The sequence below is a fragment of the Narcine bancroftii genome, chromosome 8 (genome assembly GCF_036971445.1).
Source record: "Narcine bancroftii isolate sNarBan1 chromosome 8, sNarBan1.hap1, whole genome shotgun sequence".
NCBI classification, from domain to species: domain Eukaryota; kingdom Metazoa; phylum Chordata; class Chondrichthyes; order Torpediniformes; family Narcinidae; genus Narcine; species Narcine bancroftii.
In genome coordinates, this window is record NC_091476.1 from 150,014,131 (window position 1) to 150,026,375 (window position 12,245).

The following is a 12,245-nucleotide window of genomic DNA, read 5'->3' on the forward strand; positions in this document are numbered from 1 at the left end:
AAACATTTCAGTTTATAGGAAACAAATAATTTAGCGACCTAGGAATGTCTAATGAGTTCAGATGCATCAACTCTAAGCTCTATAGCATTTCCTCCCCAGGTTATTCTAATTCTCTCTCCTTTCAAGACAAATCTTTAACCTGACATTTGAGATTTTGCTCATTCCTCCCAGTGTCTCCTGATGTGGATCAGTGGCAAGGATGCCCATTAATATTATGAATAGGGAGAGTTTGTTTTTGTGAAATGAGTGCTCACATTTTCTTGCTTAACAGTCAGCCATTTTAATTCATTACAAGAAGAACCAATTACATTGTAAAGCCATAATGAACTAGTTATATGTAATATATATTCACTGCACAGGACAGTTGCCAGGCAGCTGAATTGAATAAAATGTTTCATAAATGAAAATTAAGATTCCATTTAATATCTGAAATAATTTCACAACACAATGATTTTTTGAAGTAAACAAAGCTTATTTGCAACTATAATAAATATATGTAAAGATATTATGTGCAGCTTCCACAATATGTAGCAAATAACAAATGAAGCAAAAGTGCAGTTTATTGAATATTCTTTCAATTAAATTCTGGGATGAGGGAAATAGATTGAATTGGTTTCAATAGGCATTGCACAACCCCTTGGGGCATATCTTGATGCAGAGGCCAATCCTAGGATTTACCTCATCTTCAAGCTATTTAATTACTAAAGTTCATCTGGCTCCCCACAACGCAAATTTAATCCTCCATCTGTCCAATTACTTCCAGAGTGTGAATTTATGATTTTCCAGTTTAAAAACCAGTTTATTCATTGACAGAATGTAAAATGTTACATCTTTGCAGTGACAATTGCTAAACTAAAATAACAATAATGTTGATATGTTCTTGTATAATAGATTTATTGGTGACAGTGAGTAATAAACGTGTAATTCATTTTAGTAGTTCTAGTGAAATTTCAGCAAGATCATGTAAATGATGCGCTGAATTAAGGCCACGATTGGAAGCAAATCTCAGTGGCACAAGTGAAACAATAATCTATTTTTTTCCAATTCCTTGCAATAAGATCTGAGGTTCTATCCATTGTCATATTCATTCTAGTTTATTATCTGTGCTTAACTTGTATAGAAAATGGTGAGGTGAACTTTCATTACCAGATTACAACAAGGTTGATTTTGAGCTATATATGATTGCTTAAAAGCTCATTATGTTAATTCATTGTAACATTAAGGATTCCTTAAAGTTGCAAATCTACCTCCCTCATTAGTAAAAGGGTATTTTTTCTTCAATTTATCCGAAGATTAGTCTTTGAAATATGTACTGTTTGCAATAATATCCTTGTAAGTGCAAAGTTTTTAGCTGGAGCTTGCATGTTCAGTTCAAATAGGGTGGCACGGTTGGTGTAGCAGTAAGCACAATGCCTTTACAGAGCCAATTAGGACCGGGGTTTGAATCTCACATTGTCTGGAAGGAGTTTGTATTTTCTCCCCGTGTCTGCACGGGTTTTCCCCAGGGCCTCCGGTTCCCTCCCACCATTTGAAACATACTGAGGGTATAGGTTAATTGGATGTAAATTGGCAGCAAGGACTCATGGGCCGAAATGGCCTGTTGCTGTGCTGTATGTCTAAATTTAAAAAAGAAATAAGCAAGGCATCTGTGGAGGCATCTGCTTTGCAATTGTAATTATAACCTTTTCAGATGACTGTAGTAGTGCTGCCTGGGTTTATAAAAAGGGAGGCAGACACCAGAGTGAAAAGAGAAACAGATAACTGTAGCAACTGGAATCTGTTAGCAAACAATGAGAAGCTGGAGACTCTCAATGAGTCAGGCAACCCAGCCCCTGGGGAGAGAAATGATCAGTCAGCGGTTTGGGTCAGAACCTGTTATCAATACAAAAGAGAGAAGGGGCATCATTGTGTGGAAATAGTCCTTGCGAATCTGAGGGTGAGTGGATGTTGGTAATGAAGTTAACAATATTGATTGAGTCCGACACTGGCCGCAAGAGGCAGCACCAATGCAGTCATCAGTCATGAAGAAAGAATTGTTCTACCTAAATAACAAAAGTGTGGGCATAGCTGGAGCCCATGAATGTGCCCAAGGATAAATCCTGGGTTTGGAGAATAGAAGAGGAGTTGAAAGCGACATGACGGGTGAGAACGAGTTCTGAAAAGTGGAGGTAGAATGTGACTGAATGGATCTGCATTCAAATGAAGGGCCTAGAGTCATTCCTGATGGGGAATGGATGTGTTTAGGGATTGCACATGGTGAAGATGAGGTGACACAAGCTAGGGTATTGGAAGTTTTCAAAAAATTGGAGAGCACATGTTGTGTTACTGATGTGGATGGGAAGGAAATGGACAAGGGAAGACAAGATAGTGCCAAGATATGAGGAGGATTTGGTGGGACAATGTCTGCCAGGGCAGTCCTCCGTATAAATATGCTTGCTGTTTCCCTTTTCCACTTTACCCTTGATAAGGGATTCTGACAGGAAGCAATGACTGACCATTTCTCTCCATGGCTGCTGCTTGACCACTGAGTCCTTCCAGCTTCTCAATGTTTACTCAGAGAACACACCCTCCAAGGAACACTGGGAAATAAAACCACTTTTATTTCCCACAGTGTTCCTTGGCAGGCACCTTTGACAAGTTACCAGGCAACTCTGTACTAGGCTTTGGTGATACACGAGGCATTGATCCCAGTTAGATTGGTTCACAGAATTCTGTGTTTTACTTCCAGTTAGATTGGTGGTTGATGCAGTTGAAAATCAGAAATTGATATGTCATAACAGCACATGGGAATTCTGAGATGCTCCTTTCAGTTTGGATGAACACATCAGTGAGTGGAGCCATGGGAAGAGATACAGGAGTATTAGAGCCAGCACCACCAGGCTGAGGAAAAGTATCTTCCCATGAGCAGTGCGAATGCTGAATAACTAAAGGAACTACTCACAGACTCTCAGAAACTCTGAGACTTTCATATGTACACAATATTTTTATTTATAGATGAAATATTTGTCCTGCACATGCATTGTTTGTCTGCACATGTTTTGCACCAAGGAATGGAGAACACTGTCTCGTTGGGTTTTATGATCAGATGACAATATGCTGACTTGACTAGTTGCAGTGCAAAGTTTCAGATTTGAACACCAGGCAGAAACAGCAAGGCTGGATCATGGATAGCAAATCTTCAGTCAACATGCAGAAAAGTAGTCAGTGAAGAAATGGATATTCACCAGGTAGAACGATCAGAATTTATTGTCATGAACAAGTCACAAAATTCAATGTTTGCAAAGGCATTATAGTTCCATCATTAATAATTATGAACCATCTTACAAAAATAAAATGTATAAAAAATAGTTGTGCATGAAAAATTAAGCACCGTCGTTGGTTCATTGATCGTTGAGGAATCTGTCGGCAGTGGGGAAGAAGCTGTCTCTGTGCCACTGAGTGCTCATCAAGGCAGGTATTTTGGGTAATCAGGGACTGCATCTCACTCCAAAATCTTTCTCCATGGAAAATGGAGGAGGTAAATGTATCTCAGAATCCAGCCAGAACAAAGATCATGGCACCGTGATTATCTTGTCTGCACAGAGCATAGATCAGGAGTCCAGAGGCATTGGTGATAAACGACTCAACATTGAGGGAAATAATGATGTTTCTCCAGGATAATGTGTACCCTTCCTGCTGGGTCAATTATATCATGGAAATATTGTATGAATTCTGAAGGAAGAGGGTAAGCATTCAGATGTCATGGTTCACATTGGTCCTGATGGCACAGGTAACGTGAATGTGGGAAGCTCAACAGCAGATTAAAGAGCAAGATTTTTAAGATTGTAAACTGGAGATTACCTCCAATGTCATGAGCTAATGCATATTGGAACTTAAATAGAGATTCAATGGATGAGTTTCCAAAAAAATTGTGTAGGACTGAGGCCTCCACATTTCTCATCATTGAGGGGGAAGGTGGGACCGGTACATTTGAACCTGGAACATTCTTGGGGGAAGGGAAAATTGGTAGGGTTATGGGAGAAGGACATGAACTGATTTGGCAGAGAGTGTAGGGGGACGTGCAGTTAAATAAAGATCAAGAAGGCAGGGTATGTATGGAGGGAATTCAAGACTAAATTGCATTTATTTTTAAAATATGATATTGTTGCTATTATAATCACAAATGAGTGTTGAAGGGGACAGGACTATCAACTCAGCACTTCAAGGTGTAGAATTTTCAGGTGTGAAGGTGATGAGGAGGGTTTATAAAAGAGGAGGTAATGCTGCAATTAAGGAATCCATTTACAGCAAGATTGAGTACAACATTCAAAAAAATTCTTCAAATAAAGACCTTACATGAGAGAAACAAAAGGAGGTCAATCACTTTAGAGGCCTGTCATATACTTGCAAACAAAAGATGGAGGATCAGGTATGCTGGCAAAACATGGAGAATTCTAAGAGTTTGCAGTCATTGGGATTTCAACTTTCCCCACATTAACTGGTATTACCTTAGTGGTAAAGGCTTAAAGTAACAGAATTTTGGATGTATCCCACAGAAATCCATTTGAATAAGTATGTAGATAGTCTGACAAGAAAAGGGACTGCTCTGAATCTAATCTTAGGAAATGTAATTGGTAAATCTACAGAACTATCACCTCTTTTTAAAAATGACAACTTGCATTAGAGTCAAATATATTTCTGTTTCAGGTCAATAAAGTCATCAGTCTAGGGGAATCTAAAGATTATTCCGCAAATAGCGAATCTGATACATCGGAGAAGGGTAATGCATGTATATACAGTAAAACACAAATGCCTTTATTACAATGGAAACTCAGGAAATAATTTGACATTTTGCAACAGTAGCTATGCCAGCAAAAAATCTGAGCTAATAAGCATATTTGTAATATTCTTCATGTTAGTTCTATAAATTCAAAACATGACAATCTGTTCTGTTTGCCACTCCTGTTAACTCCCTTAATATGGATATAACCCATACCAGAATGCTCACTACAGGATGTAGCAGAACCATAGATATGGAAAACATGTAGTTCAAAACCTGGAAAGGGACTGTTGAAAATTTCCTTGAGATACGCTTCAACCTCAAAATTCATTAGTTATTTAGAAAAATTAGTTTATTCAATTTAAACAATGACTTTGTTACATCTCAATTAATTATTATGCAACACTTAAAAGTTGTGTTTCATTACTTCTTTTGCTTTATTCCTTTCTAGAGCAATGGAATACATAAACAGGGAAGTAATGAAAAAAATTATTTGGAGTTTTGTTCAGAACACTCATTCTTGTTGCTGCAAAGCAAAGGCAATGTTGAAAATTTTTGAAGTGTGCAATGTTACGAGCCCAGAGGACTCCAAAACCCAGCAGCAATAGAAATTCACCAAGACAATGGTTACTTAAACACTAGTTGCTTTTAATTTTCTTTAAACATAACAGGATCAATTCTTAACTGATTATTATTATTAACTTCACCCACCCCCCCTACCATTCTAATTCTAAGCACATGTGTATGTGTATATGTGCAGGAAAGTTCAGTTTCACTGCCCATCACTTTTCACTTCTCCAAGGTCTCCGGTATCAGACAATTCTCAGACAATACACAGAATTCAACATTTATAATATCCGCCAGGCTCTGGTGCTTAAAAGTTAAAATGGTGTTGGTTTCAGAGAGAAATCTGTGGCTCGTTGGACACACAGTCTGATTCCCTCCAATCAGTCACTTCAGAGTCTTACTGAAGAAACTTGCCCCATCATGGGTTTGCCAAATGATAACCTCTTCTTCCAGGTCACCAGAGTTCCTCTTGTTTCCCTTATTTCAGGAGAAACACTCTAGCCAGCCATTTCCTCTTGTAAGGACTACAACCCATCTTCAAAATAGGATTTTCAACAAGCCTGCCTTCCAGGTCACCACAGAGTTCCTCTTGTTTCCCTTATTTCAGGAGAAACACTCTAGCCAGCCATTTCCTCTTGTAAGGACTACAACCCATCTTCAAAATAGGATTTTCAACAAGCCTGCGAGCTTGCCATTTTTCAGCCTCAACTGCTGCTATAGAACTGACTTCTCTCACTCCAAGATGGAAATCACCTGTTTGTTTTTTCCTCTCTCTCTTTGTAAAGACCAAATGACCTCTCCCAAGGCTCCAAACCCAATTTTCGAAAGATCTTATCAGTACCTGAGTCTGAACATGATCAACATCATGTTCCATTTGCACCTCCTTTTGAAGTCCTTTCCAAAGCAGTTCCATTGTCTCTGCAGAGTCCCTGGTGAGATAATGTCTCACTTCAGCAAAGCTCTTGCATTTTAAATGAGATGTCTTTTGTAAAGTGTTACTCTCTTTGTGAAGTGCAACCTAAACTGCACCCCCCCCCCAATCTACCTCTTTTAAAGACATATTTTACCCATATCTATTCTAACATATCTCAGACCAGTAACAAATTGATAATGATAACTAGAATAGAGAGGAAAATTTCAGCAGACTGGAGGCTGTCTTTTCTACTAAACAGTCCAAAGTGCTAGTGTCCTTTAACATTTATGAAGCTGTTCATTGTTGTGAATACAGAGCAATGTTTACACAGGTAAGCAATTCCATTAAAAAAGTTAAAAAGTAAAAGAATAGAAAACTTGAGTAAGATTGCGAATCCTACTGGTGGCTGAAGTAGATAACCATCACACATGTAGAGGCATGATGTCTATGGGATAGCAGAAAACTAATGTAATAAGTCAGAAATGAGTATAAATACTCAAGTACCAGTTGGACAAAAAAAGCTTTTTTTTGCTGCAAATTACTGTATAAACTTGTGTAATAGTTGCCCCTTCTCCCCTCCCCCCCCCCAACCTTTTGGCTTGAGTCATGTGTTTTCCATATATACGATGTAAAAGTTAAACCCCCATACTTTGGTCCCAACTGCCTGCCCATCCAAGCTTCCAATGCCCCAAAACAGATCCTCGCCCAGCCTACCCACCCACCTGACCATGATGCTTCGACCATGGATCCTCACTTCAGCTGCCCACCTGCCCACCAGAGCTCCTGATGCCCCGACTACAGACTTTCTCCAAGGCCTACCCATCTGAGTTCCTAAAGTCTCAGACTTTACCACCCAGTCCTGGCTGTCCGAGCTCCCATCTCCTTGAAAAACATCAGATACTTACTGTGGTCAAAAGTATGATCCATGCAAAAGTTGACCCCCCTCCCCCCAATTAACCTGAAAAATTGGTCCAAAAACTCGACTATTACACGAGTATGTACGGTCCAGTCAATTTTATTCTGCCTATTTCATAGCAGTAGGGCAAGGAAAAAATGTCAGCTGCCACAAAATTTTTTTTTAACTCAGTGAAGATTTCTGAATGTGTTCAATTATTAAAACAAACTTGATTGACAGCAAAATTGTTCAGATGTATAATTCAAAAGACTACAAGTCTTCACAATAGAACAAGGCTGACCTGGTTTCGATTAACATCCTTGAAAGTACATTAATGGTCATTTATTACTCTGTAATTTTACCTTCTGGAAAATGCAGGTGCTTACCCATTAAACAAATTTCCAATTCCATGCAAATGAAGTAGATCAGAGGCCCCATCCAATTAAATACTTCTTTCAGCTGTACACTCACATTTTTAAAGCTCTTTATTATTATTGGACCAGTTAATGTGATAGTAATGCCCGCTTTTATTTATTTAAATTTTTTTACAGAGTTCAACACAGACCTTTCAACATTTCCATTCCACTTGGAGCATGACGTCATTGTAGTGCTGGCAACTCATTTAACACTTGTCATCTCCGTTCTTCTTTTCGGCTGCAGAAGTTTGCATGTGCAAAACCGCATCATTAACACTGATGTTGATGTACAACAGCTGATTGTTACTGTTGGTTTAGTCAGTTGTATAACAGTTGCACTGTTTGCCCTGTTAGGGGCTACCATAATTTTATTTATTCATATAATGCTAGCAAAATTCCCATAGCTCCATCTTTCCAAAGCATTAAATTTTGTTGTCATCATACAGCATCAATTATTTTGTGGTTTATTTACAGTAAGATGTTATAGCAAGTGACTTTTTATTTGAAGCCTCTAAAGCAAGTGCAAAAATCTATCAGTAATCAGTTTCACTCTATAATTATTCTTACATTAAATTGTGGATTAAAGACTTCTTCCAGAAACTTGACTGGAACACTGATGAAGATCTGAATAGTCAGAATAACTTTCATTAAGACATGTTAAACCAAATTTTCATCTGTACTCAGGTGAACAGAAAGCCAATTGCCTACTTTCTCTCAAAATCTATTTCATTCTTCCCATTTTCCCATCTGTCTCTTCCTTCCTCTCCTTTCCTTCTCCCCCCCCCCCCCCCCCCACCCCACCCCACCATAATATTCTACCAATTGATCCACTCAAAGGAAATTTAGTGGTCAACAGCCTACTAACCTGCATATTTTTGAAAAATAGGAAGAAACTGAAGCATTCAAAACCTGCAGGCAAGACTTCTGAACTCCACAAAGGCAGCACTGGAGATCAGGATTGAAACCTAGTCAGTTCAGCAGTCAAGCAGCGGCTCCAACTCCAGTGCTGAGGTTGTTTACTATCATTTCCAACTGGATAAGAACATAAGAAATAGGAGTAGGCCATCCAGCCCATTGAGCCTGCTTCTCCATTCTATGAGATCTTGACTGATCTGATGATAGGTTAATCTGCATCAACCTGCCTTTCCCCCATGTCCCTTAATTCCCTTACTATGTAAAAATCTATCCAACCTTGTTTTTAATATATTTACTAAGATTTCCTCTTCTGCTTCAATGGGCAGCAAATTCCATTGATTTACCATCCTCTGGGAAAAGCAGTTCCTCCACATCTTAATTCTATATCTACTACCCTGAATTAAGGCAATGTCCCCTAGTTCTAGTCTCCCTACTAATGAAAACAACATACCTACCTCAATTTTATGGATTGCTTTCATAATTTTATATGTTTCTATAAGATCCCCTCTCATTCTTCTAAATTCCTGTGAATACGGTCCCAGATGACTCAATCTCTCCTCATCGGCTAAACCCCTCATCTCTGGAATCAACCTGGTGAACCTCCTCTGCACCACCTCCTCCAGTATGGAGGCCAGAACTGGACACAATACTCCAGATGCAGCCTCACCAGTACCTTGTACAGTTGCAGCATAACCTCCCTGCTACTAAAATTCAAACCCTCTAGTCATGAAAGCCAGCATTCTATTTGCCTTCTTGATAGCCTGTTGCATCTGCAAATGAATTTCATGCATTCCCATATCCTTCTGCATGGCAGCATGCTGCAAATAATAATCTGATCTTCCATCTTTCATCCTAAGTGGATCAGCTCACATTTACCATTTGCCAGACCCACGCCCTCTCACTTAACTCATTTATACATCTCTGCAGATGGATGGTCCATATCCTCGACACAATTTCCTTTTCCATTCCATTTAGGAGCATCAGCAAACTTAGACACATTACATTTTGTCCCTTCTGGACGCAGCAGTACAATCATTGGTATGTTGTGTCACCTGTTGAGCTTACATTTTTATAAGCCTGCAACCCATTGGCCAGGAACTTATGGATTGTGGAGGATTGCAATTGTACTGCTGTCTGGTCTTTAATACATGGAAAATTACAGCGGTGGAAGTGCTAGTTCTATTTATATTCTATCCCCTTGAGTACATCGTTGGGTATTTCTGTGTCTTTTCAAAGCTGAAGCCATATTGTGAAACTGCCTCAAACCGTGCATCTTGGCGCCTCACAGTTCGGCGGGCAGCAACCTCCTTTGAAGAAGGCCGCAGAGCCCACCTCACTGACAAAAGACAAAGGAGGAAAACCCAACACCCAACCCCAACCCACCAATTTTCCCCTGCAACCGCGTCTGCCTGTCCCGCATCGGACTTGTCAGCCACAAACGAGCCTGCAGCTGACGTGGACATTTACCCCCTCCATAAATCTTCGTCTGCGAAGCCAAGCCAAAGAAGAAATGGATTATAGGGCAGTTATTCTTCCCAATGGGCACAAGAACTTACTGCCCTTGCCAACATACATACTCCAAAGTCAAGCAAGTTTCTCATCACCCATTTGGAGGCTCTCAAAATGTGCAGCATTGAGTCAGAGGTACATACATACGAGCTCAGCATGCAGTGTTGACAGTAACCCATCCTCGGTGACCTCCATTCCCTGGAATATAGGATGTAGTATGAGCGGTGATCAACTTGGCGGAAATAGCTAGTCATCACTAGAGGAAGGAGTTGCAAATAGTGGTCAGGTTTCATTGCCATTCATTGACTGATCAAGTGGGTCAATATATTCACTAGAGCCATCCGAATGGTGGACAAGGCACAGAGTCAAATTCAATGACAACACCTCACCAGTCCCTGCACCCCTGATCAAACAGGGTTATTGTGTTACCAATGGGGCAGGATGCTGTGGGAGTTTCTCCCCAATGTCAGAGGGGAGGATAGAGAAAGGAATTTATTTGGTCATCAACTCCTATGCTGGGTTCTCCAGCTTAGCTGGCAAATGTGAGCACCCTTACCAATGTCTGCGAGCAGGCAGTGCAAGGTCATCCATGTGCCTGTCACCGTGCTACCCCATGGTGAGGCAGGGGGCAGGCCAGCAGGTCTACATCCGGGATGTACTTGGGGCGTCTGCTTTTCTGGGCTGACGTTTGACACCAGGATGCCATTCCTGGTCATGTTCTCTTTCAACAGGGGGCCCCAAGTGCCTGCGTTGGATCCCTGTAACGACAGCCCAGAGGAGTCAGGACAGAAAATTAGCCAATTTAGCATTTTTAAATAAATAAAGGTTCCCACAGCCCCCACCCCATGAGGTGTTTTTTCTGTTAATGGGAGTTTCTGGGGTCATTGCAAAATAAAATATATACGATGGTCTGATCATTGACTGGTTAGCTCACAAACTGTAACTTTACATCCACACTGCGATTATGTATCTACAAATTTCAGTTTCTCTGAGGGTGCTTAGAGACATTATGCATTGTAAAAACCACAGCAAATCATGCAATTTTAAAAAAGTTGAAGGGTTGACAAGATAGAATGTCCAGTGATAGTTTCCAGAGCAACAGCTGTTCTTTTACTGATTGTTTTTTCGTAATATATGACGAACTGTCTTGTTAGTCAGTAGTCAGTTTGCTGTCATTGATGTCCTGTTGTCAAATGGGTTGTAGTGAGTGGCAGCACCAGGCAGAGATTTTCTCCAGAAGACTAGCAGGACTCTGCACCCTTGGATCTTCTGCTGGATTCTATCAGCACCTGCCTTACTGGCCGAGATCTGTAATTTAAAAGGAACACCTGCCTGGCAGGGGGCAAGGGGCAGTGCTTGTTCAACAGCTTGCTTGGCTGTGTCAAAAGCAGCCTGTCGTTCTGGTCCCCAGAAGAATGTGGCTTTCCCATGGGAGACCCCACAGGGTGGTTCAAAGAGCAGGGTAAGGTGGGGTAGGTTCTGCTGCCAATAACTTAGGAGGCCCACAAGGCTCTGGGAGTCTGTTTTATTTGAGGGGATGGCAAAATTCAAAGTTTCATTTTTGGCTGTCTCAGAAATATCTCTGGCTTGAGTACCATTGCATCCCTAATTTTCTCAGTCAGGGCTATCACTATCTTTCCTGTAAAATGGGTCCCTCTAATGCTATTTATCCATCTGGGGATCCCATAGCAGGGAATCAATTCCTTCATCAGGATTTTGGCCACTGTCTAGTCATCATCTCTCCTAGTTGGATAGGCTTCTATCCATTGGGTAAACATATCCACTATAACCAGCCCCCACAAGGGGGCATATGGGCAAAGTCAATCTGCAAGTTCTCAAAGGGGGAATTGATCAAATTCGGCAGGTGAGCGTCCCCAATTGTTCTGCTGACAGATTAGACAATTCCTCACTTGTCTTTCGATGTTTGTAGAAATTCCGGGGGCAAACCATACATGCTTTATATTATGCAGCATTCCCGCCTTTCCCAGGTGGGCTTGCCTGTGGGCCAGTTTTACTATGGGTCGATATAGACTTTGCAGGCACACTACCCTTCCATCTTTATTCTTCCACAAGCCTTTGTCCACTCAGCAGCCGTGGGTTTCCCACGTACACTGCTCTTGGGCGGAAGCGGTTTCTTGGGTGGTTTTAAATTCCAGCTCCTGTATTACTTGAAGCTGCTCTGGGGTAGTGACATCTCGAGTGAGTATCATGGGCAACATGGGGACTTGTTGTGACTTGTCATGTTCCTGCTTAGAATCGCACAGCGAATGC

General features: G+C 40.8%; 1 protein-coding gene across 1 annotated transcript in view; it reads left to right on the top strand.

Annotated features, from left to right (window-relative positions):
• The window catches only part of LOC138741366 (uncharacterized), a 46,043-nt gene extending 38,050 nt beyond the window's left edge, over positions 1-7,993 (top strand). Inside the window, exons 4-5 of the mRNA XM_069895323.1 lie at positions 4,687-4,759; positions 7,686-7,993. Of these exons, the coding sequence (XP_069751424.1) occupies positions 4,687-4,759; positions 7,686-7,954 (342 nt within the window). The 3' untranslated portion in view covers positions 7,955-7,993. The remainder of the gene's footprint in view (positions 1-4,686; positions 4,760-7,685) is intronic.
• The last annotated feature ends 4,252 nt before the right edge of the window (positions 7,994-12,245 follow it).